General features: G+C 44.2%; 2 protein-coding genes across 4 annotated transcripts in view; one reads left to right on the top strand and one right to left on the bottom strand.

The window, feature by feature from the left end:
• The window catches only part of BRF1 (BRF1 general transcription factor IIIB subunit), a 176,851-nt gene that overhangs the window by 63,777 nt on the left and 87,735 nt on the right, over window positions 1-25,339 (top strand). Inside the window, exons 4-6 of one of the 2 annotated variants that reach the window (XM_068947305.1) lie at window positions 6,651-6,682; window positions 15,414-15,486; window positions 24,362-24,511. In XM_068947305.1, coding sequence (XP_068803406.1) covers window positions 6,651-6,682; window positions 15,414-15,486; window positions 24,362-24,511 — 255 coding nt within the window. The remainder of the gene's footprint in view (window positions 1-6,650; window positions 6,683-15,413; window positions 15,487-24,361; window positions 24,512-25,339) is intronic. The other variant, XM_068947304.1, reaches the window with a different exon arrangement.
• Window positions 17,500-20,836, bottom strand: BTBD6 (BTB domain containing 6). Of its 2 annotated transcripts, XM_068947307.1 has the most exons (5): window positions 20,412-20,836; window positions 19,843-20,143; window positions 19,528-19,618; window positions 19,172-19,290; window positions 17,500-18,883 (listed from the first exon to the last, which is right to left on the bottom strand). In XM_068947307.1, the coding sequence occupies exons 2-5, from the start codon at window positions 20,052-20,054 to the stop codon at window positions 17,851-17,853; spliced, it is 1,455 nt and encodes a 484-aa protein (XP_068803408.1). In that variant the 5' UTR covers window positions 20,055-20,143; window positions 20,412-20,836; the 3' UTR covers window positions 17,500-17,850. The 2 variants fall into 2 exon arrangements, with proteins under 2 accessions (XP_068803408.1, XP_068803407.1); XM_068947306.1 differs by lacking the exon at window positions 20,412-20,836 and having other exon boundaries at window positions 19,843-20,405.

The following is a 25,339-nucleotide window of genomic DNA, read 5'->3' as shown; positions in this document are numbered from 1 at the left end:
AGCTGGGGAGAATTCCACACACAGTGCGACTTGAAAGAGTAATTTGAGTAGGTGGGACGGGTGACTGAGAGATTGTCTCAGGCTCCAGTTTTGATGAACGCGTTAAGCCAGTGTAAGCTGGCGCGGCTTCAGAAAGAAGTCATCACGCTTTGCCCTTGCCTGCTCGTTCCTCCCCCAGTCCATCCCCTCCCTTGTATCAGCCCAGGTGTTTGTGCAGCTATGTATGAACTGGGGAGTTAATCCAGCTGAAAACAGTCAAGCAAAAAAAAAAAAAAAAAAAAAAAACCGAAAAAACCCTGTTTATTTCAGTGGTTCCCTGGGCTGGCTTGCCACCTTGCTGCACAAATAGCAGTCTGGTGGAAGGGGTGGTGGCAGCCGGTATGAGCCAGGGTGGGATTGTTCTGCTCGCTAGGCAAACTGGAGCTTTAACACCTTTTAAAAAACCTTTCCAAATGCTTCTGTTTTGAATTTGGAGAAAAGCACAGTGAAAGGCAGGGCTGTTTTTTTGTTTGCCACCTCTGGGCAAGGCGTTGCTTTCTCTGCTCCTGATTTATCCCACTTTCCTGTCTGATTCACGTTTCCAAAGTGTTTTGCCAGGTGCTGGGTGAATACCTAGTTATCGCCTCAGAATAATTCTTCCAAATTCGCCCTTCTAAGTTCTGTGAAACTTCTTTCTTTCACTGTCGGTACAAGGGTCGTCTGTAACCTTCGTAGACGTTGGATGCAGGGAAGAGAGTGAGAACTGAATTCCTTTTACCTTCACCTAAAACTTTACTGCTGTTGTCCTCTTTCCCAGGCGCTTTAAGAACACTGAGGGATTTAAGAAAGAGAACTTTGCCTTTTGCCCGTTCTGTGCAGTGTTTTGGACTGTGTGATTTCCTAGCTGCGGAAGCATGCCTGCTTGTAAGAACTCTTTTCCGGCACCCAGTGTTTTCTGCAGGGATTTTACTGTTTACTTTGTTCCTTTCTTCTTCTCTTGCAGGCTGAGCTTTGCTCCTTTCGTGGTGCCTCTCCCATTCTTGTCTGCCAACCCCACTCTTTTAAGTTCTTTCTTAAACGTGCTTCTCCTAGCAGCCTCCCTTGTTTTCCTCACCGGTGCTTGGGCAGTTTACTGTTCAGGGGAAGGGGTCTGTCCTTCTTTCTTTCTTTCTTTTCCCCCCCCCCCCCCCCATGTTTGGAGACTATTTGTTTTTTGAATATAGCCAGCTGGTATTCATACGTGGTCACATCATCCAGGTTGTAGATTAACCACACAGCACTAAAACCAGCTTTTAATTTAATATTTACATTTTCCGTCCATGCCTTAATTTTCTTTTCCCAAAGTAAATACGCTGACTGGATTGTCTTTCTGTAGCTTAATTCACATGTTCTTTGCTTCTTTTTTCCATGCAGCATCCTGAATAATTGAAAGTTGACTGTACAAGCGTTTTGGGACAAGAAATGCATTTTATACTTTTTTGTTGTTGTTGTTGTGCTATAAATTATGTATTACATACATGACTATGTAAATAATTTGTAATATCACACCAAGCAGATTTATTTTCTTGAAGTGGGTAATACTAGGAATATGGCCTAGCCTGCATTCTTTGAAGACTGTATTCTCTAAGGGCAGCGTTTTCAAAAGGACTGAGCACTCGCTGAATATTCAGCTAGAGTAGCATGCTTTTGAAAATGTTACTGTAAATGGCAGTGAATCTGAAGACGATTATTAAAAAAAAAAAAGCTACAGCATTAATTTTGTAAAGACTGAGTTGTACATGCATTTGGGAGTTTAAAGTTTAACGTAGCTCGCAGGCTTTGGGCTCATCCAGTCTGATCGCTGAGGCGCTCCAGAGCCCGCGCCGAGCTGCCCTAGATTCGCTCTACAGACGCTGGAGAGAGAGACAGTCGGCAACAGAGCCTAAATCAGGTCCCAGGTGAGCTAGAAAGCTACATTTCTAACCGAGGCATTTCAGTTCAAGCCATAAAATCAGGTGGGCTAAATGTCTGTCTGCTTTGTAGGTTATTGTACAATGCTGAATCGATACGATTAACTTTGACATAACTATTAAGACAATGGAGCTCCATGGAATGAAAAGGAACTAACAGAGAAACGCTGATGTACCTGGGAAAGGAGGGTGGCAGTGCTTTTTTTCCTTTAACAATTAGGCATTTTAGGATATAATCCTGTGAAATACAGACATGCAGTGGCGTGGAAAAAGAAAGAACAAACACGCACCAAAATGCAGTTCTTCTTTTGTCTGTGCTTTTATCTACGTGTAAAAAAAAGTGAGCGTGTTATGAAAATGGCGTTTGTGCTTACCAGTTTGGTTTGTTAAGTGCTCTCTTTATTGGTATATTCGAGGGTAGCATGTGCTATGCGTGCTTTCTTTTTGCATGGACAAAATTGCAAACTTGGGAAACTTGCTCCATAGGGTTTCAGCCTAAAAGCTTTATTAGAGTTGTAAGAATGAGCTTTATACAAAAGAATTGGTTTTGGTTATTATTTTCTAATCCTGTTAATTCAGTGTGGTTGGGAAGAGAAATGTTTACTTTAAACAATTAGTGTTGTCGGTTTCAGTTAATTGCTAATTAAACATGGGGAGAGTTTGTAAAGCAGCACAGATTTAATTGTGATAAGTCATAATGAGAAATTCACTCGCTGTATGAAAATACTGAAAGGCAATTTTTTGATTTGGTTTGAATTGGAAAATGAGAAACCAGGTTTGGGGTCTGTCAAATGCTGTCACTAGTTTTTCATCCTGATGTCACTCCGCTTTGTCAACCCACCCTTTGTCATATCTCCATATGCTTATATTCGAAGTGCCTCTGCAAAGGTCCCATCTCTTTGTAGCTTATACAGGACCATAATATTGAAATTACCACTATTTTGTTTGATTTAGAACTTGAAAATAAATTCTATGTAATATTCAGATATTTTCTTTTTGGATTTTAATTCAAATTTCTTACCTTTGCTTTCTTGTTTGCAACCAGCTGAATTGCTGTTGTTGAATACAGAGAGGGAGTTCATATTTTAATATTTTATGTATTTCATGGATCTGTCAATAGTTTTTCTTAGTAATAGAAAGCATCCTAGTTTCAAATGCAAAAAGGTATTGTTTCACTAGCGGACAGCACAGCTTTTACTGATGTCCCATGTCTGCTGAACGGGTTGCAGCCCTGCTCCCTTAGGCAGAGGTGGGCCTGAGTTTCCAATAGTGAGTTTAAAATAGAAGTAAAAGTTTTGAGACTAAGTTAACGAAAAAACAAAAAAATTCAAATACCAAACTCTCTGCCTTCTCCATGCTGTTCCTCTGGGCTTGTATCTCCTAAACAGGACAGGCTCCTACAGCGCGAGAATTCGGACGCAATAGCAAGCAGTAATCTGTCTGAGAGTGTCCTGATTATTGTAGAGTCTGTCAGACGTTAAGACTAAGGCAGTGTTTTTTTAGGAGGGTGAACAATCCTACTGTAAATGATGGCTGTTATTTTAAAAGATGTTCACAATAATCAAAAGATCTTGCCCAGTTATTCCGGCGTGTCTGTATTTAACTTTGCCAAACGGCAATCTTGCTCCTGGGAAATGATAGTATTGAAATCCAAAGGGAGTTTGCTGCATGTAAATACTTTAGAATTGCTGGAATATATAAAACATAGGCCTGTCTAAGGACAAATGCATATTTGTTTTGGTATTCTGGGTTTTAGGTTTCCGGTACTATTCATTTCATCGTGAACTTTTGTTTCCTGTGGTGCTGAGAATGAGATCATTATTGCTGTGATTCATTGTGCTTTCACATTATCCACAGATTACTGGATTATAAAGGCAGAAAGGGAGTGTTTTGACCTCTTGCATCACATTGGTCAAAGGATTCTCTTGAATCAAATCTTTTGAAGTAACGCTTTGAGATACATCTCATTTTGATTTAAAAATTTGCAGTGATGGGTAGTCAGTTGCATACCTTGGTGCAGTTAGTTAAAAAAAGAAACAGTGAAGAAAAAGCAGTTGAAATGGTTGAAGTAGGGAGACTTTTTTTTTTTTTTTTCCCCACTTGAGTCCATTTATAAACGAAGCTCCTTTGTGTTTATATTCTGTTATTTTGTATGTGTATATGTGGAGTATCAGTAGCTTTTTATCCCTTTGAGAACTTTTCCATGTGCTGGCAATCTCTGTGTGTAAGAGTATTATTGTTTTCTTCCTGCTTCAAAGAAAACATTTATCTTATGATTATATAATTTTTAAATACATATTAAGTATTATCTGCTGTTTTCAGCTGTTGTTGTATGTTCTCCTGAACTGTTCCAACTCTAAAAAGGAGTTTGAAAACAACTGCCTGTTTTTACAACGACTTCCTGCTGATAATTGTGCTCGCAGTATTCCCAGTAAAGGCCAACCCGTTGCTACTGCATGACTCAAGTTTCCCCTTTGCTTTTGCTCCAGTGTAGCAGCCGCACATCTAATCATTGAGAGCCATTGCTGGAGGCTACCTTAAATGAAATCCAGAAATGCCACATTTTTTACTGTGACCTTTGCTTACAATTTCAGTGGACACTTGAACTAACTTCTCTAAGGAGCAAAGCAACTCTATCTTAAGCATCTCTAGTAAATTGCTTCAAAGCTGTCTGAACCCTGCAAGTGAGTTTCCCGGCTTAGTAGCTCTAATCTTTTGTGCCCACAACTGCATGTGATGTGTTCTCTGTTTCTCCTTACTTGGACAAAAGGTTGGTTTTTGTTTTTTTTTTTTTTTGGTTAAGTAATAAAGCCTGAGCGCTCGTAATGTGTTAAGTGTAGGTCTTCCACCTGGATGTTTTTAACAGTTTGGTGATGAAAAAGAATACTTCAGTGTACAGATTTTATGGCTTGAACTGAAATGCCTCGGTTAGAAATGTAGCTTTCTAGCTCACCTGGGACCTGATTTAGGCTCTGACGCCGATTCTCTCTTTCTCTCCGCTCCTCTCGCTCCAGCGTCTGTAGGGCGAATCTAGGGCAGCTCGGCGCGGGCTCTGGAGCCTCAGCGGTCAGACTGGATGAGCCCAAAGCCTGTGAGCTTCCCCCCTTGATGAGCTATCGATAATTAGGGTTCCTAAGCAATTTTATTATTAAACTTTTTCCATTTTCTCCTTTCTCACAGCTATGACCAAAAAGTTGCATTGAATTCAGTATTACTCTCTTTAGGTTTCTCAGCACTTTTTTCTTATACTTTTTGTTTTTGTTTATTTTTTTTTAATTTCCTTACTGAGTTAAATTTTAAGATTTCTTTAATGTTTTGTGTAATATTTTCTGTAATGGATTTTGGATTTTTTTGGGAGAATTACTGATGTTTCCCCTAATTAAATAGACTACTGCACTGTTTTTTAAGGCTAAAATTCGCTTTCACCTAATAACATAAACAAAATAGGATATACTGAATTTTGTCACAACTTTGCAGTACTAAATTCATACAATTCTATATGCAAACTAAGGATGGAAATGCCCAAGGATAAAACTTCTTAGTGAGACAAACGTATAAATATTAGCTGATTACATTATCTGAATTATTTCCCTTCCACAGCTGATCATATCTAGGAAAAATCTGTAGTGTGTTAGTCTATACTTTAGAAAGTATATGCGCTGATACTTACATTACCAAAACGTACCAAATTAGTGAGCTCACTTGCAGCTATTTCTATGTTTCTCGATACTGGATTTCTTAAAACACTGCTATATACGGAAGCGCACGTATGCCCTCCACATAGCCGTCTTCATGGTTGGTCGGTCGGTCGGTCGGTCTCTCACGTTTTGCTCTGACGCTCCTTTTTATCGTAAAACCGGAGCTCTTTCACAACACGTAAGCTGCACCTGGCTTGCCGATACCGAAACCGGCACGTGATCGCTACTTTGACCTGAGCGCGAGAGCCACCTTTGTCCTTTAAGCTGCCTGCTTTTTCCCCCCTCTCTTTTTAGATGTTATTAAGACAACGTATTTATACGTGTGCTTAATGCCAGTAAAATCTAATGGAAAATTATAGCGGGTTTGGCTCGTTTTGGAAGGATGACGAGCTCCGAGCGTGCCCGTAAGGAATAGTAGGCCGCGACGTGATCTCCCTTCTTAGCGATGCAGCAAGGTGATGGAGGAAGTGAGAGCTCGGAGCCGGCTTTGTCGGTCAGGGGAAAGAGTCCCGAAATGGCGTTCGCTTCCTCCTTCCTCGGCAGGTCCCCGCAGAGGAGGAGGGCAAGAGAAACGTACTGCAGTTTCTTAGTTTGTCCTTTCATCTCGTTCTCTCTGCAGCGGGATCCCTGGCGCCCTCGGCCAAGGAGGCGCGCGATGCTTCCCGTTTCTTAAGTGAAGCACAAGAGTGCTCTATCTCGTTACTATCGTCGTCGTTTATTATTTTTGGGTCGTCTTTAGAGTGCAGTATACGGTGGGTAGTTGCAGGTCGCTCAAGGTATTGGTCTGTCCTTTGAGACCGTCATCCGGCGTGCCCAGCCCATGCAGTGACGGGAACTCGTGCCGGCAGGATTCCCTCCGGAGGGGGACTGATGCTCACTGTTAGCGCCCAAGCACCCAGTCTGTACTTCACTTCTGCCACGCTTTGGTTACGCACGGGTTCATTTCTTCCTTTTTGGGGTTGGTAATAAAATTAACAAACACTGACAGATTTAACAAGCGTTATATTCCTTGACTTCTTCACAGACATGTTACTCGACCTCAGCGACCTTCTTCAGGTATTGTATCTATTTTTGTTTGAAACTTTTGTTGAATTGTTAAACTTTAGGATTAATTGCAAGCCAATTGACAGCCAATTGCAATCAGTACAAGCTGTATGGGGTGTTTTAGCTTATATCTAGACTCTGTGAATGGGAAAATCACTAGGTTTGTAAATCAGAGTAACTGTTAAGCAAAATTAAGCATCCAATATTTTTGTTTTTAATATTACAAATAATGCATCAGTGGCTAGTATGATCCTTCCGTCAAGGTTCAGGGTCATTGCAATGGCACAGGGTCAGATGTTAAACATTTTTAAAATAACAGTTGTTGAAGACAGAAATAACTTTTTTGGTGGGTAATACTGCCTAAATGGATTAGAGGGCTAGAGAGACGTGCTTTGCAATGTGTATTTTGAGAGAAATGTGTACTTGCTCAGTATGTGGAAATAGAAAGCTCTTATTGACGTAAGCTGCCTTACTCTCCTTCTTGTTAAAACTGTTTTACATACAATGCGAGTAGGTTAGTTGTATCTATTTTTGTCTTCCCAGCTGTCTTTGTAAATGGCATCTCTCTGAAGACTATTTATTGCTTAAAGCAATCTGCTGGAATTGCAATAACCAAATGAATCTTCAGTTCTTAAAATTACCAACTTTTTTTTGTATCTTCCAAACTCTCATTGAATTAACGTTGGTTATTTATAGCCAAATACTGCATGTGTAGAATGGCAGGTTTATGTTCTTTTAGACACTGGTGATTTTTCATACCAGTTGTTATGAAACAGGAAAATCACAGTAATATGGAGAGTATTCACAGACTGTGAAGAATCAGAGGTATTGTATCCGCAGGAGGAAAGGGGGAAAGAGTGGCATTTTTTTTCTTGTTTCCTGTACGTTCCAGCTAGGAAAAGGTGGTGAGATGGGGCATATGAGCACCAAAAGGTTAAAGAGGGGTAACTGAAGAGATGGGAGAGCCAGAGATATTTTAGTAGTATGGAAATAATTATTTCTAGAAAGAGGAAGAAACTGCAACATGGTTTAAATATTAACTGTGTGTAATATCTGATGTTCTCAACTTTCTGGCTTCTTACAAGATAAATATGAGCAAACAAGGATCTTAAATGTCATTATTATCTGTAGTAAGCCAGAAACAAAAGTCCCCTTTAAGAATGCATAAAAGAGCTTTTTTAGGTCCTCTCTTGATTTATTTGTTTGTTTGTTTTCCTCTGGAGTTTATTTAACCCCCCCCCCCCAATCAACTATATAGATGGCTAAAATGAAGTTGCGCTGCCTGCAAAGTGCTCCCTAGGTGGTTCTTTGCTTTGGCTACTTCAGTTCCCTGTGAAGTTGGTGGCAAAACAGTTACTACTCAGGCAGAAAGCTTTAGTGGACTCTGCTTTAGATCAGTCTTTGTTCAAAGAGTGTACGCCTAGGAGAGAAAAGCAATTAATTTGCTATAGTGTACTGTTACCTTGAAGTATCTTTTTCTTTCAAGGACAGCTCTTCTAACCTGCAGTTGGGATAGAGCTGTTAAAGAAAAAGAAAGTAGTAGCAGTGGTATATGTTGAACATTTTTGACTGGTCTGTACATAGTACTGGTCCAGATCATTGTTTTTCTTGGTCAAATGAGAAAGATGTTTATTTCCTGTCAGGAAAAAATGACATTTGAAAGGCTTTAAAAAAAAAAAAAAAAAGAGTTTTAGCTGAGTATCACTAACTCTTGCTTAGATGCTACTAGCCAATTTTGAAGTTTTCTATAGAATTTTCTACTTGAGGCAGCTCTGCTGCTGCTGGAGGTGGAAATTTTCTGAGGAACACTGCTAAGTAAAACCTTATGGAGTGTCTTCATGGAGGCTGCTGAGAAAATTACAGAACACCGAGAAGTATGTTTCAGGACATTTAAAAAATAAAAAAAACCTCAAACTTTCCTAATAAAAAACCCTCAAGCTTTCCTATATCTCTTCATGTGATAGAAAAACACAAGTAAGCCTTATAACTTCAGTTACCAGCAAAAAGAATAAATGAAAGCCAGTGGAAAAGGCCATCCACTGCTTCCTCTAGCCTCTTGCAGCAGGGGCAATAAGTGCTGTACCATGCGGCTCCCCCTGCATCAGTGACTGCTGACTAGGGGCTTGCGGGCACTGGGAGAGCCAAGACTCTCTGCAGCTCACCACATCAGAAAGTTGGGTGGCTAAAAGTGAGGCTGTTGTGGAGAAGGCTAGAACCTCGTGACCTGTGATGCATGTGTTCTTTCTCCGTTATTGTTGGGATTAGCTTTTCCAAATAAAAAAAAAAAAAAAGGAAGGATGGATCTTAAGTGTTGCTTCCTAGGCTCTGGCGTGTGCCTCTGGTGCAACCTCTCTTCCTGTCTTTATAAGGCTGCTTTAGGATTTGGTGCTCCATTCCCCATACAAAAACAAAAAAGCCTTCCTATACAGTTTAGCATGGCTTTTTTTTTTTCCTTTTGCATTTGAATCTCCCATTTTCTTTTCAGGTGAAATATGTCCTCTGTCCTCAAACTTCCTGTTGGAAGTGTTGTCAGAGGCAATGTGCCTCAGGTGCTTTTAGACTTTAAAGCGTTATGATGTGAAAATGCAAAGACCGCTTCTGCGAGTCAGGCTCCTTCCTTGTACAGCGTGAAGTATCATGCTGCATGTTGATCGAGTTAGAAGCGTGATCAATCATTGCTCTCTTTCTGGGAGAGTACTTGTTTGTATTTTCAGATACTGCATTTTACTTGCAAATATAGTCTTTAGAGAGGTCTGTAATCAGGCCTTTTGTTTCCTTTTTTGTTACTGCAGTCTCACTGACAGGCCTTGCTTGTTTAGGAGAGTTGAGAAGCTTGTCCAGCCTTGGCCCAACTTTTATACAGTTTAGGTTTGCTCATCTGTTTCAGAGCACCTTCATTCCTTCCACCTGGAGGATAACGTAGCTGAAGTTTTGATCTCAGTGTGGTAAAATGTTATCTTTCCGATCATGGGGAATGCCAGTTTCTCCCTCTCTTCCCCCCACCCCCCTTTTTTTTTTCCTTTTTATTTTGTTGTCGTCTCCAGTGGTACAGTCTTTGCAATGTGGTCACAAAAGATTTCAGGAAGAGATGCTGGTCATGCTTTGATCTCCGATTTCTGCACGATAGACTATCATTTTTATTGTGCCTTCCATGTGTCCTGCTGTTGAATAAGGCTAATGCTTACTGAAAAGATGTTAGACAGAGCCATGCTCTTTATAGCACTGTGAGGCAGGAGGATGAGCAACAACAGACGTAAATTGAAATGAGAGACATCAAGAAAAGGTTTTTCACCATGAGGAGGGTCAAGTGTTGGAACTGGTTGCTTAGAGAGGTTTTGAAGTCTCTGTCCCTGGAGGTTTTCAAGACCCTGAGCAACCTAGTCTGATCTCATAGCTGCCCCTGCTTAGGCTTGGAGACCTCCCTTCCAACCTGAATTATCCTTTGATTCTAGGTGAGGGAAGAGGTTGCACAAGAAGTGAAAAATTAATAAACGGGTCTAGATATTTTTCAATTTCTCTTTCACTTCAAAACTTTACTCTCACGCCCCTATTTCCTTCCCTTTGAGTTGTCCAGTCAAGTAACAGTTTCTCCTTGTCGAGAAGGGTCTTCGTTGTGAGCTATTTTTGGAAACGTGTAGATTTTGAAGCAGCATTGACCTCCCTGATTCCTCTACGTTTGTCACGCATTATTCTTTCACTTTCTTGCATAATCGGTGTTATAAGGCTTACTGTACAGCTGTAGTGTTGGAGGAAGAATACGAGGCCTGCTAATCACATAGGCTGTAGAAGCAGACTCTCCCGTAGGAGGCCCCAGACTGAAGGCAATGCTTTGCAGCATAGCTGGAGAGAGAGCAGCTTAATTTGGATTGGTGTCTCCTCTTGAACCGCAGTCTGACAAGCCAGGTTTGGTACATGCTTGTACTTTCATGCGTTGTTTGTCTTTTGGGGTTAAAAGTAATATTCTGGTTGCAATATAGACCCCTCCCCACCCCCCCTCCAAAAGCTTCAGCCTGTTGCGTGGAGAAGGGTAAAAAAGAGTAATTTTTAAAGAAGATACTCATTTGCTTTGTCTTTTAATACTCTATGTTCATTTAAAGATATTAACATGTTGACTGCATTTGCCTTTATTGCCCCTATGCAAATTTGTATGTTGATTGAGTTAATTTAAACAGCCTGGCTGGGACCTTCAGGCATTACTATAGTAGAAATGTTAATAATGAATCAAATAACCACAGGTGCCTCTTTCCCCAGCAACAGACACTCTCCTTAAAAACTCATTTGCTTTTCATGCTTGCTTAATTATTTAGGCAAGCAGCCATGGATGTTTTGCAGTGTGAATTCGCAGCGAGCTCCAACTGCCCAGGCTTCGTCTTTCCGAGAGACGGAAGACCTTTACCGCTGCCAACCTTTGCAGCCTTTTTGCAGGATGCCACCCCATGATCTTGCAAAGCCTTTCTGGAAATTGCTCCTAGGGAAAGGGTGTTTGTTTATGAATTTAGGGAACTTAATGTTTTTGCTTGAGTATGCTTACAGCATTGTTGGTTGCTGCTGTCGGGAAGGTAAAGCGACCTGGTAAGGGTATGAATATGCGATTCTGTGTTTTCCAAAGAGTTTTAATTTCTGTAATGTGTTAGATTGATCAACAGTTGAGTTCCCATGTTACTGGAATGGAGGTGTTTATTATTAAGTATACTGGTATCTGTGACCACATCAGGTATGATGTGGAAGAAAATTAAGGAAATTATGAAAAGGGAGAAGTGACTGAAGAGATTAAAGTGTTTTCCTGGCCCCCCCCCCCCCCCCCCCCATGGGAGTGTCCCTTTATAATCAGCATCTGATGACTGACGGATGTGAAATGAAATGACTGTTTGAAAAATAATTTACTGTGAAGGGCAAAGAGTATAATAAGTACAAGGATATTTCTGCAAAAGATAGAGCTAAATAATTGAAAGCCATCTCTTCTGCAGTGGCTGCTTTTAACTAAAATAAATTACATCTATCATATGAGCAGAATTTAACTGTTGGTTAAAGGACAGTGTCTTACAGAATGTTAAGTCCTCCTGTAAAAACTTAGGGGTTAAAATGGCTTGTTTTGCTGTGCTTGGTAAGCACGCAGTTTTTCTCTGAGATGTCTTTCTGCTGAAGAATCTTCACTGAAAAAGAAAAGAAAGAACCTCATAGCGGCAGGTCCGTATGTTTATAAATAGATTCCTTTAAATGCGGACTGAATATAAAATAACGTGGTAAAAGCTACCGGGTATGCAGATATTTTTAAATGTCCCTTCTGAAAGAGGGTGGTGCCATTCTTCATTATATTCGATATTGATGCTCAAACTTAAAATTGCCTAAACTTCAAGCAATCATTAATATCTGTCAAAATATGCAAGCAGTGCAGACAATGCAAGTTTTGTGAAGGTCTGTAAGACTAATGTGACGCTTTATTTTGACAATTGTAATTCAGAAGAATTTGGCAAAATACTGTTTTTTCAGTATGATCCTTGTAAATGAAGAAGTAGAGAAAAGAGACAAGTTTATGCGGTCAGCTTCAAAGCTGCCCCAATTCAAGTCTAAGCCAGATGCATCCTTTTAGAAGGGCATTTTTGTTTATTCACTGTGCTAAAGACTCGTACAAAATTAGGTTTTATGAATGCAAATGTCACATGGCTCTAAATTTGCAGGACTAAGCATTCTGTGGATTGGAGTAAATGAATTTTCATAAGAAGTTCTTAAGGAAGGACTAGAAATTAAAATAGGCCTCTAAATTAATTCTTTTAATTTTCTGAGCTTAGTGAAATGCAAAAAGCATAAATACAAATGATGAGAGTAAAGATATCTGTCATTATTAATCATAAATTTCACTGTATATTGCACGCACGGGGGATGTGTGTGTGTGCAGTAGTTCAAACTGGTGACAGTGACATTGAATTTTAGTGGAAGGGCCTTCTTCCACTAAAACGGTTCCTAAGCATCCTGTTTCAGCAGTGCAGCACTGCTACTGATTTCTGGGAGAGCTTTCTGCTGTCTTTAAGCTCCTGTTTATGAGGAACGCCCCAGAAGCAGTGAACGTTTGCTAACTTTTCAAGATGGGAAATACATTCTTTTAGCATGTACTCCTAGTACAAATTTGCCAGGAAAACTGGAACCACTTAAATATTCCTGATTCCTTTTGTGACTTTACACTGGGATTAAAAATGTATGACCTTTATGAAGGAAACAATACATAGCCCGTAATCCACTGCGTGTCGTGCTTCCTTTCTAAATCGATGGTGACCAGAGACTGTGAGAAACTTGCACTTGTGATCAAAACAAAAAAAGAGAAATTCCCTTTGCACCATTTCTATTTGAATTTACTGTTTTGTATAAATAGACTGCCTACACCTTGAAGTTGGTCATAAAACTGATGATATGGGTGAAGTGGAAAAGCAGGTTACGTTTCAGAACGCTACTTCTCACATAGACCGTGGATCTGGAGACTTTTAGGCCAGAGACTGGAAGATAAAAATCAGTCATAGGGCAATTTTATAATGCATTTGTCTCTGCTTTAGATTTAATTCAACTCCCACTTTGATTGCTAGAACATCACTTTAAAAAAAATGCTTCCTTGTGTCTCTTTGTATTTGTTTGTTCTTTGACTGCATTTATGGAAATTTTGCTTGGGAGAAGTTGCTTATAGAGTGGTATGGTTAGATGGGGACGCACATGAAATATTTGGATGTCCTGGCAAAAAACAGGAGGGAGAAATATTTGTCTGAATCTGAAGGTTTTTTTGTAGCCTAAAATGAAAGAACTAGATAAGTTTGTGAAGCCTCTGATGGAAACATCGCATGTGCTTGGCTCTACTGAAGTAACTATTGGTTTGTGCAGTGAAATCCTTCTTGCAGAAGGAGGTCTAAGTGATGAAGTTTAAGATTTATAGTAAGTGGGTTAGCCAACTAAGAAGGCTGGAACTGCAGCCAAAGACCCCACTCTTTATGTTAGTATTTTTAGACAAAAGGTCAAAACAAACCACCCCAAACTTGCAGTGAATCTAGAACATCTAAAGCCAACTGAATCACTGCAGATATTTTGCCTTACTAATGTCTGTTTTGTCTCTGGCTCATGGCAAGTCACTTGCTCTCAAACTCCTGCAGGAAATGCTGGATTAAGCAGATGTTTATTCTCCTGTATAAATTTCTGTGACGTAAAAGCTATGAAATACGCTCCTTGTTCAAAGGGTATATTTTGATCACTTCCTTGCCATGGAAGAATATTTTGATCTTGTCTGGCATTTCATGGGGGAAAAAACGATGGTAAAATTTAAGACTATAATTTTGTATCTTTTAGGCTAGTCTCACCATTGTCAGTCCAAGTATGGAGAATGTTTAACACTTTCTGCTACATACAGAGTGAATTAACATCATCTATACTTGACTGAACCATCGTTTTCAGGATATACGATAATTCCAAAGACGACTTTGAAGTTCTGCTTTTGTTTGAGTTCACATAAAGACAAATTCATGTTAAAAACGTTCACATAAAACTTCTAAGTGCAAGGCTAGCTGAAAACTTGTCAGTATTTTAACTAGCTTGGTAGGAGCAGCTGCACATTTGGGAGGAGAGCTTGCTTTTAAACCAATGTTTTTTTAAAGGCCTTTTGTGAAAATGAACTATAATACCCAGTAATGGGAGTTTTGTTTTTCCATAGGCTGGTACAATAGTCACCAACTCTGTTGTGCAGTTGACTGGTTCGTAAACACCTTCGTTATCCTGGCATAGGAAAGAGGGGCAGTTCTGTTGTGTAAAAGCAAGAGAGTATACGCTATCCTGAAAACGGAAAGTCTATTTGTTTACAGTGTAGGAGGCTGGAGCTTTTTATACCGTCTGACTTTAACCTTTATATATGCCTTGGGGCAGCAAGGTGTGCATGGAGCTTCGTGGGAACACTCGGGGCTCATCGGGAACTGAAGTAAATCCTGCCTTTCTTGTCGGCCACAAAAACACTTCTTAAAATAGTGAAATAAAACTTCTTCAGACTTTAAAATGCAACTGTAGTTGCCTATGCCATAAGGTACAAAGCAGAGTAGGGAGAGGAACTCCTCCCCTTTGCTCTCGCCCTCCCGAGCGCAGCAGCAAAGGAGGGGATGGGAGCAGGGCTCTGGGCCTGCCTTTTCAGCAGTCGGGTCCGAGCATGTTTTGTTTTGCTTCGTTTTATTACGTAGGGTGAGCTGAAGCAATGTCCAGCCAATAAGAAATGACAAATATCCTTTGGGTACATAGTGCCACTCCCTCCTTTGGTGGAAAAGTTGGGCGTTCAGTTGTGCAGCGCTTAATTATCCCACCTCACATGTTTATACAGAGCTGAAATTTGCACTAACTTGTGATTAGCTGCTCAGGTTTTGTTATATTATGAGATAAATGACAGCTTATATATATTGATACTATGTTGAAGTCTATTGAATGCCTTTAAGTATTAGATGACAACTGAAAAGTTGTCCAAGTAATTAAGAACAACATAGTTCACTGAAGAGCATTATGAACAACTTCTTGTAATTCTTTTTAGTATAAACTTGTGCTTTGATTTTTAATTCTGCGTTGTGCAGATTTTGACAAGCACCTGTATTGTTCTGTACCTATGACTTTGTATTACTTCAATGTTTTTTTAAAGCAGACTGTTTTAAGATTCCAAAAGTAATTTTTCCTCTCCACTTAAACATTTAAATATTTGTGGTTTAAGATTTAAATAATGCTTTTTGTCTTTTGATAGGTGAATGTCTATGTGCTGGGAAAAACCTTCCTTCTGTTGGCCAGAGAACTCTGCATAAATGCTCCAGCTATAGGTATTTTTTTTGAGTTGACTTTTGAGTATTTTGGTATATTTTCTGCATGGTTACTTTTGAAAAACATATGTGTGTGTGTATATGTTATAGTATTGTGTGTCATACACTAAAGAGGTAACTTAAAATGAAGCTGGAATCAGTCCAGTCATAAAAGTGATGCTGACTGTGGGGACCTGTTCTTTATAGAAAACTCTTTGGGAGCTAGATGCTCTTGTACAATTAATTGTGTTGCTTTTTCTGAGAGTAGTTTAGGCCATAATGAGACAATGGGCAAACACATCACAAATGTGTGTTTTTCTACAAGCTTGCACAAGCCTGTCGAACTTCAGTTTGACAAAGATGCAACGTTAGATAAATATTTGCCCAACTTAGTATTCTTCTGTCACCTGTAAGCTGAGATGATCAGCACTTGAAATACAAGTGGCCTGATGGAAAATGAGGAGCAACTTTTTGCAAGTACGTTGGTAACTTTCTAAGTAATGTCATAATTGAAACAATAACCTCCTTTGTGATAGGAGGGCAGTTTTTACTGCGTTAAAAGCTGGATTTGGTGCTAATACCCTAGGCAATACTGCATACTCATCACATTTCAATACTCTGCTAAACTTTGTAGCTTTTAAGCCAAGGGAATTCATGCCAATTCCAGTGAAAAGGGCAAGTTTCTAGAGCGGTCTTGTGACTATTACCCACCTCTGTTCAGGACTTTTTCTCCTGTATCTTTACCCACTCTCACTCCCACTCTCTTCAGTCCGTTTTTAGAGAATCGGTTGTCTTTGTACTCAAGAACAACACACACACACACACATGCATCTTCACATTTTTCTCAGTTAGTCTCATAACTGCATTCCTGCTCTCTTAGTTTCCAGCAAGAGCACTAGCCTCGCACATACTAAGCATCGTCTTAACAGTATCCAGATAGTATATGGCAGGGAACAGCTATCGGCCATCATGGTGAGCTCGCTGGCTTACAGTAAAAAGTTGCCCTTGTTTTCAAGAATTCAGTTCTCTTCCTGTTTTTCATTGTCGCTTTCTTGTTCTTAAGTGAGAACAAGAAGAATTTCATTGCAGTTTAGTTTCAAGGAGAAAATTAATGATACACAGCAGTGCAGGAGAAGGCAGGCAACCCTCCTTCCTTCTAAATTAAACATGGAGATACCTATTATGCATGGGGGGGGAAGCATTGTTCTAGACTGCTCTGTCAGTATTCTTTCCAAGGTCATTGCAAGAAATTTGTAAAACGCTCAGTATTTCCCATTGGCTCATCTGTAAGGAGGACTGTCAGATACTTCAGGAAAATGCCTACTTTTACCACTCTGAGAAAGACATATGTTTAGCTATAAAATTATAACTGATAATGGATAGGAGGGGTGATGTCTGTTGCTACAGGAAAAAAGATGCAACAGCTTTTAAGGTGGCGTCTCATAATTTGTAATTTTGAGTGAACTTAAGTATTAGTATTTACTGAGTGAATTTGGGTATTTCTCCCATGTCTGCTCCTAAATGTGATGCATATTTAGATTTGGGGCTGTCAGTATTATAGCTCTTGGCTGAACTGGCCACGAGCAAACCCATCACTGTATTAGGCTTCAGCTATATGTCTTGACTCTGGCTGTTCAAGTCTGTTGCAGTTTAACAGGGGCAAGTAACCTCAAATGGCCTAGCAACCAGTACATGCAGAAGATGTCAAAAGCATAAGTATGAATGGACATCTTAAGGTTTCAGATATAACCACAGGATGCCTTTAATCAACTTTGGTTACACTCAAGTTTCTTGTCTATGTCTTCAGCTTAGGCAACACACACAGAAAAGCCTGAGTCTCCACGTGCGACAGCTTCCTCCTTCCTGCAGTAGGATAGTTTCAGGTACCTGGCTGGGGAACCTCTACGTTTGTGGTGATAGGTGTGCCTTCTGTTGCTCGACACAGGGGCCGGACTATGGCATTATCACTATTGTTAACAGCAGATAGATTAACAGACAGAAGCCATAAGATCAGCAATGATCAAGTACACAGAATTTAGGGCAAGTAAAAATGTTTTATATTTCAGATTGATAAACTGCTCTAGTTTAGAACATTCTGTTAAAGTCAGCTGCAGTCTGCAAGTTAGTTATCTATATACAAAATAAATGCACAGTACGTGCAACATTTAACCTTTTTTCTGCTTGTTGCAGTCTTAATTAAGTCAAATAGCTTATGAATAAATAAAATAAGATTAAATTCAAGAGCATTCCTTCACTTATTTGATAGCCTGATGTAGTAGATAGGTAAGTAGCATAACATTCCATACTGCTGTAGTGTTCTGTAGTAAAACTGAAAAATCCCTTAGTGTGCATAGCAGTATTGGAAAACAATCAAAGTGAAATGCATCATGCATAGAAAATGAGCTCAGGTATTTGTCCTCCTTGTACTCCAGTCCCGTTAGTACTGTCCGAGGAGCACTGGAACTGGAATGTCACTTTGCCACACTGCACTTCAGTCATTCCCTCTTGCCCAAAGTAACTGAGTTCGTTGCCATCAAGAATAGCACTTACATTGTAAAACGTATCTTGCTCGACCTGCACAGGGTGTTCAAACCATACAGAGAAAGTATTACTGGATCCGTCAGAGGTAAACTTTGTCAGGTTTTGAGCGAGGACCACTCCTAAGCGTTTTAGTTCAATTTTGACACTGTATTCAGCTTTGCCACAGCTGGACCCATACAAACCCAGTCCTGCTATAAATATCCGTTTGTCTACGGCAAACTGAATACTGTCACACCGCCCTCTGTACCTCCACTGGTTACTGCGATACGCAGACGACTGAAAGCGGTGGCATCGTTGAGGCACGAGTCCTTTCCTTTTTGTCAGTGGAAACTCTAGTTTGGGTTTATTTGCAGCCGTGTACCATAGGAATATATTGTGAGTTTCCTCAAGGGTAAGGATGTCAGATTGGGCAGCTCCGTTGGCAAACTCTTCCAGAGTCATAGTTGGAATCCGCACCAAGTACAGAGCTTTTCCCAATACATTCCTCTTGTTCCGCGGCGTAACCGGCAGCCCTTGCCTTTTGCATTCAGCCTCTGCCCAGTTGAGAACAGCCTCAAAAACGACCACTTCCTTGGTGTTGAGCGCCTCCCGGGTTACAATGATCTCTAGTGTTTGCTGATCTATTTCGCAGAAGCCTTCTGACTTCAGTGCCATTTCTGCTTGAGCATCAATCACTTCCCAGCAGCGCTGCGTCAGTTCTGGCTCCTCAAAGAGCCTGCTCTGAGACAGCAGGACGCAAGCGTTCTTCGCCTCTAAACTTGTCTCCAGAAAATTGACGCAAGCCTTCGCTAGGGCCGGCACAATGTACTTCTTGGCAGCATACAGCGTAGCCAGAACTGTGTCAGCTTCCAGGTCAATCTCATCGCTATACATGTATCTAGATGGAAAAGATACATCTATCTATATTTATTTATAACAGATGGTTTCTTAGGAAGAAAATGAAATATAGGCCACAAAATTAATCCATAGTCAAATCTGCTGGCAGAGAGCAATCTGACATTCAGTATTTGTCAGTGCGCTAAGTAAACAATAACGTGTATTGCACAATGCCATTGGAGAGAGAGATATTTTGTAAGTACTTTGATTATGTCCACATAACGAGTAGACTCGTAGTGAGTCCACTCACTGTTCGCTCATGATGTCCACATAACGAGTAGACACTTACTTTAATAGGATTAGAAAGGCTGCAGGTTCCACATCTGGTATATGGATTTCAGATTTGACCTCTGCAAGATCACCATAAAACATAGCGTAGAAGACAGAGCTACCAACTGCCAAAACATACTGTAAAATAAAGAGAGAGAAGCCTTACATGTATCAGTAATAACTGAAGGTGCTAGCTTTTGATGAGAGCTATACTTAGGGAAACTTAAAAGCTGCAGTTGAGACACGGAGCTGTCTAAGGCAGCTTTCTTTTTAAAGATGTACATAAAGAGACAAGATCCGTAATTAGGAAAAATGTAACCCTACTTTTAAGGGGGGGGGGGAGAAGGGGATCTGTACAACACTATCTGCACAAACCTTATGGGCAGGAACTTTCCTGGATGCCCCTGGTGGGCCCACGATGAAGTGAACATCAGCCATGAGCTCGTTATTGAACATCAGCGCGTTCCTGCAAGTTCGGAGGGGGGGAGAAGCCGGGTCAGCGTGCGCAGCCCATCGCCCAGAGCCACCCGCGCAACGCCGGCCTCCCACCGCCTTCCCCCGCGCTCCCGTCCAGCGGGAAGGACGGGGGACCACTTGGGCCACCCTGGCCGGGGGGGGTCCTGGCCCTCGAGCCTCGCCTGAGGCAGGTGCACGCCGAGGCCGGGGGGCCGTGACGGGCCTGGCCCTTACCTCTCGCGCAGCGTGGGGTGGAAGGACTGCCAGTTGGCGCTCTCCAAGTTGTTGTTGTTGAGGTTTTGGAGCTGGGGCGGCGGGGGCGGCTGGGCGCTCTGCTGGAGCTGCAGGGCGTTCTTCTTGCTGTTGGCAGCGGTGGCGGCAGCGGCGGCAGCGTTACTGTTTGCGATATTGGTGTTGGCGCTGGCAGGGTAAAGTTCTGCAGCCATCTTCTTCTTCAGGGACAGGGGCACTATCTCATAGCATGCTGGCCCTTTGCCGTTTGACTTCACGCTCTTTTTGGACTTCTTTAAGGTCTCTGGAAGCAGAAGAAAGAAAGTCAAACACTTCATGATCCTGCCATTGAGGCAACCATGGGGCAGTGGCATGAGCAAGAGAACTACCAGATCCCAAACACGAGTCCCTCTTATCAGGATATTTTGTATGCTTCTAGAAGGCAGGGCAGCCCTTGCTTTGGTTTTTTTGGTTTGTTTGTTTTTTTTCCGCTCTTTGGTAAAAGCCCAACGCACCTTTCCAGGGGGGGAAAGGGGCGGATGCTGCTGCTACGGCTCGGCGCCGGGGCTCACCTTTGCTGCGAGGGGGGGGCTGCGCCCAGCCTCCCCAGCCCTGCCACGACTGCAGAGGGAAATCCAAGCGGGGCCGGCAGGCAGGTCCTTTCCCGCGAAGCGAAGGAAAAACACGACAGCAGCCAAACAGCAAAACCCAGCAGAAACGGAGCAGGGGCAAGAGTCAATCCACAAATCCTCCGCGGGCTGCAGCCGCGGCCAGGGTGAAGCGCAGCCAGCCGCCGGGTCCGCGCTGCGGGCGAGCGCCGCTCCGTCCTTGCCCCCCGCGCCGCTGAGGCATCTGCGGCGGCTGGCGGCGCCGGGCCGGGCCGAGGCGGCGGCGCTCCCGCTCCGGGCACCCCTCGCTCCAACTTTCTCCTCTTCCCGCCGCGGCGGCCGCCGCCAACACGGCGCTGCTGCTCCTCCTCGGCGCTGCTGCTGCTGTTGCCGCCGCCGGGCCGCTCGGCGGGGGCGGCGCGGCGCTGCCCTGGGCGCTCCCTCCGGCGGCGGCGGGGCGCTGCGACGCGACGCGGCTCTGCCCGGCTCGGCGCGGCTCTGCCGGGCCCTGCCTCCGCCTCCCGCCCTAATAGGCAGCCGCCGCGGCGCGCGTCACGCCCGCCCGCGCCAATGGGGAGCGCCGGGGCGCGGCGGGGGGAGCCGCCGCCTCCCTCCCTCCTCCCCCGCCCGCCCCGGCTCTGTGTCATTCCTGCGCGCGCCCTGCCCCCCCCTCTCCCCCCCCCCCGCCGCGGCAGCACCGCCCCTGCGCGAGCGCCCGCCCGGGGGCGCTGCGCCTGCAGCGCCGAGCACCGCCGGTGGGGGGGTGTGTGTGCATTGGGTTGGGGGGGTGTGCAGCGCCGAGCACCGCGGGGGGGGGCTGCATTGGGTTGGGGGTGTGTGCAGCGCCGAGCACCGCGGGGGGGGGCTGCATTGAGTTGGGAGTGTGTGCAGCGCCGAGCACCGCTGGGAGGGGGGGGCTGTGCCTGCAGCGCCGAGCACCGCTGGGGGGGGGCTGCATGGCGTTGGGTGCATTGGTGGGGGAGGTGTGCAGCGCCGAGCACCGCGAGGGAATTGCACGGGTGGGGGGGGGGGAGGCTCCGCTGGGGGGGTACATGCGTGCCGCGCCGAGCACCGCGGGGGGAGGGGTTGGATTAGCGGAGCGTACAGCGCCGAGCATCTCGTGGCGGGGAGAGGCTGCACTGGAGGGGTGCACGTGTGCAGCGCCGAGCACCGCGGACGGGCCGGGGGGGGGGGAGTCGGCTCCCGGGCGGGCCGCGCGCATCCCCCCGGCGCCGCGCTGCCCCCGCGCGCTCCCGGGCCGCGCGCGCGCTCCGCCCTTCCCGGGCGGCCCGGGCGGGGGCGCCGCCGCGCTGCGCCGCGCTGCGCAGGGGCGGCCCGGGGCCGGCGGCGCTGCCCGGGCGCTGCGGGCGCTTGGGGCCGCATTATTCAAATACGGAGCAGTTGGAGTTTTCTAGGTTTTGCCTCAGGGTGGGGGGAAAAAAAAAATGAGTATTTCGTCCCCCGTGCCCCGCGGCCTTTCCCGCGCTTCCCCCTTGTCCCTCCGGCGCTGAAAGCGGTTACCTGTGCGGGCTGGGCAGTCGCTCTCGTAAGCGGGGTTCCCCAGCAAAAATTCTGTATTCCTGTTAATTCCCGTGCAAGTCTCCGTGCTTCCGAAAGAGCGAGTGCCAGGTCCTAGGTGGGGCAGGGAGGGAAGCACGAAGCAGCCACTAAAAAAAAAAAAAAAGAAGTCTTAATTTGTTTAGACGTGGCAGCCCCCTCAGCCCCCTTTCCTGGAAAGCCGGGAGGTTTTGTCCCCGCTTGCCTCCCTCGCTCGGTGCAGGGGCCCCAGCCCGAGCAGGCTCCCCGAAGGCAGCGGGGGAGCCCCGCGCCCTGTGCACTGCTGCTTCCGCTTCGTGCGCGGGAAAAACGCAACGTGTTTGGGTTCAGCACGGGTTTTTTAACTTTTCTAATTTTCGAAAAATTTTAAGCTGTTTGCAGCCACGCGGCCGAAGTTCACGTTCAGCTCGGCCCCGTGTTTGGTTTGTGTACCGGGAGTATTAGCGTTCCGGCCGTTTACGGCCTCTTTCAGGCTTTTCGCTTTGCTTAAAACCGAAGCGCGTGCTGGTTTTCTGTCTGTTTAGGCACTTGGCGGATTTAAATGGACGGCGTGTACCGTTGTGTCAAATGACCTGTGGCGCGAACGCCACCAGAAATTTTCTGCGCAGCTACCATGCGAGCGTGTGTCAGCGCGTGGGAACGGGGCGGCCGCGGCGGGGGAGAAAGCTGCGCAGAAGTGACCCGAATCGTCCCTTCGGTGCCTTGCTCCCGCGACGGCAGCAGCGGGCTTGGTTCCCGCTGAACGTGGGCCTCTCGCAGCCGCTCCGGTGACGAACGCAGGAGCTCTGACAGCAAACCGCCCGCCGCTTTGTAGCGGCGCTGGCGTTACCCTAACGGAAAAAGGAAGGTTTAAAGACCCCTCGAAGCGGGCTATTTTGGTATTTTGGAATTGGTTATTTCTGCTAATTGTAAATTAATAAAGTTATACTTTTTTTCCAAAAAGCTATAATTATGTTAAGACATCTTCTTACAAGAAGATGTTTGAAGATGGATTTTCCTAAGCTGTTCTTCCAGATGAGACATCTCAGCTGTGAGCAGCACTATATGTATGGTAGCTACGTATCTGCTAGCACGTTCCTGGGATCGTTAAAATCCCGAATAACTGCCCTCACCACTCACAGGCGTTGGTTAATCTTTCATAAACATTTCTTTTTTATAATGGTGTTTAGGAAGCAAATGGCACTTTGGCATTTCTTACGTTTTGAGGGCGGCACGTCTGGAAGTTTTGACGCGCTAAACAGCGTGCTGTGATTTCAGTGCTTCTGCCGGGCTGCCAGGCGCGATCCCGTACCCGGCGAGCGCGGTCATTACGGGCGGCCGCAGGGCTTCGTTGTTACCACGTGGTGCTAGATGAAGCTGCTTTGATTAATTGCAAATCTGTAAGACCGTTTGAGGGTTCTTAGCCGAATTTTTGTCTTTTGTCAGTTTAAGTTTCCACATAGAAGATCAGCTAAGGAAATTGAGTTGAGACTATTAGTTAACAATTTACCGAAGCTCATGGATTGTCGGTCAAGTGATAAAAGGCTGGCAGGAAATGAGGAGCTGATACCTGACATAAGAGTAAACATAGCTTTTACGAGATTGTTTGATAAATTATCACTTGGCTTAGGCAAAGCACCACTAATCCGGAGCTGGTAACACCAACATTTGAAATAAGTTTACACATCAGGAGGCAGATCCTTGGCTGATGTAAATTGTCGTAGTGCTGTTGACGTTCAGTGGGCTCCGACGATTTATGCCAATGGAAGGGATGCCTCAGTATTTGCAATGAACAGCGTTTTGTATCGGTGGGACGTGCGACTGTGAAAGAGCTGCAATTAATTTTGAAGGTATTAGTGGACTTTTGCTAGGAACATAGGATTTTAAGCAAATGACTTTTGTTCAAAGCTTAATTTTTGGGAAGGTGTGAGACAAGACACACAAGATGGTTTATTTATTGCTTTGCAGGAGGTGTTACAAATTTTGGACCTAAACTATCTCCTTACTCTGCAAAAGCTTTTTCAAATGTTTAACTTTGTGTGTAATTTCACTGATACCAGAAACATCGCTCACATGTTGGATTCAGCATTTGCAGCTTTGGACCCTGAAAAACCTGTGAAAAAAACAGTGTGCAGGGCTTTAAAAGCTTCTATCTGTAAAGCAAGAAAGTATTTTATTTTAGCTGCACCCTCACGAAAAAGGTATTTCTAAAGATTAGAACCAGAAGATCTGGCCCCAGCAGCACAGTGTTGCTTTTTGTCCACGCGACATGTAGTGAGCCGGCCATGACATGCCGGCGGTGCTGCTGCTCAAGCCACGTGTTTCAGAAATTTCAGAAAGCTCAGGATTAGAAATAATTGTGTTACATTCTGTTGCAGATCCATGTTTGTACATCCCTCGTTTTGCACACATGCTTGAATTTGGGGATAAGAACCACGAGGTGTCCATGACGGCCCTCAGGCTGTTACAGCGAATGAAGAGAGACTGGATGCACACCGGCCGCAGGCCCTCCGGCCTTTGTGGAGCAGGTATGTGAAATCCCGGGACAGCGCTTCCCCCACAAGGAAGCTGCCTGCTCTGCTGGATGGAAGAGCTTGGGGTTGGGTACAGATGCAAACTTTTTCATTTGCTAGGTGGTGCCTTATTCTCTGGGTTTCGTGGGGCCCCTACAGATCATCCAGCTCTTCATCTGAAGAGCTTCTGAAGCTCAAACTGCTGCAGGTCTTGTTCAGATCCTCTGTATCTGGCATTTTGGATCTGCTAATGTCCTCCCCGGCGCTCCTCTTGCCTGCCGTCTCTGCAGGCGCTTGCTGCTAAGACGCTCTTTCTCATCCCCTTGTCCTCCTTTGCCCCTTCATCTGGCCTGGAGGTCTTCTGGTATCTTTTGCTATGTTACATTTTCGCTGACAAGGTTGCTGCTCCTGTTCCCCCATCCATATGGTTTCTCGTGCGGAGTTACCAGTTCCCTCTAACTTGTGCATGATGCAAGCGTTCTGCTTCCTCTTTCCTCTTTTGCCTTGTCTGTATGAGTCTGCCTGCTTGAAAACTTCTCTGCTTTTTCTGACTCTATCAATTGGTTTAATAAACATATCTCCTGAGCCCTCCTACTCTTTTCTCCTTAGGTTATCTCAGCTGAAACTATCCCATGATTGCAAACACTTCGATGTGTGTCTTACACTGCATCTTTGTGCGAGAAATGCCCTCTCTAAACAAATTTTTGAGGTTAATGCCCTCTCCTTCATCTCTTTCCAAGGTTAAGCCATGAAGCTTATAAAAAATCCACTAGTTTGGGAGGGCTAGATTAAAAGGTAGTCCGTACCAAGCTGTGAGGTCAGTGTAACAGAAAGCGTATGTAG

Source organism: Struthio camelus, chromosome 5 (genome assembly GCF_040807025.1).
Source record: "Struthio camelus isolate bStrCam1 chromosome 5, bStrCam1.hap1, whole genome shotgun sequence".
NCBI lineage: Eukaryota > Metazoa > Chordata > Aves > Struthioniformes > Struthionidae > Struthio > Struthio camelus.
This window is presented reverse-complemented; position numbering and strand designations above follow the sequence as displayed.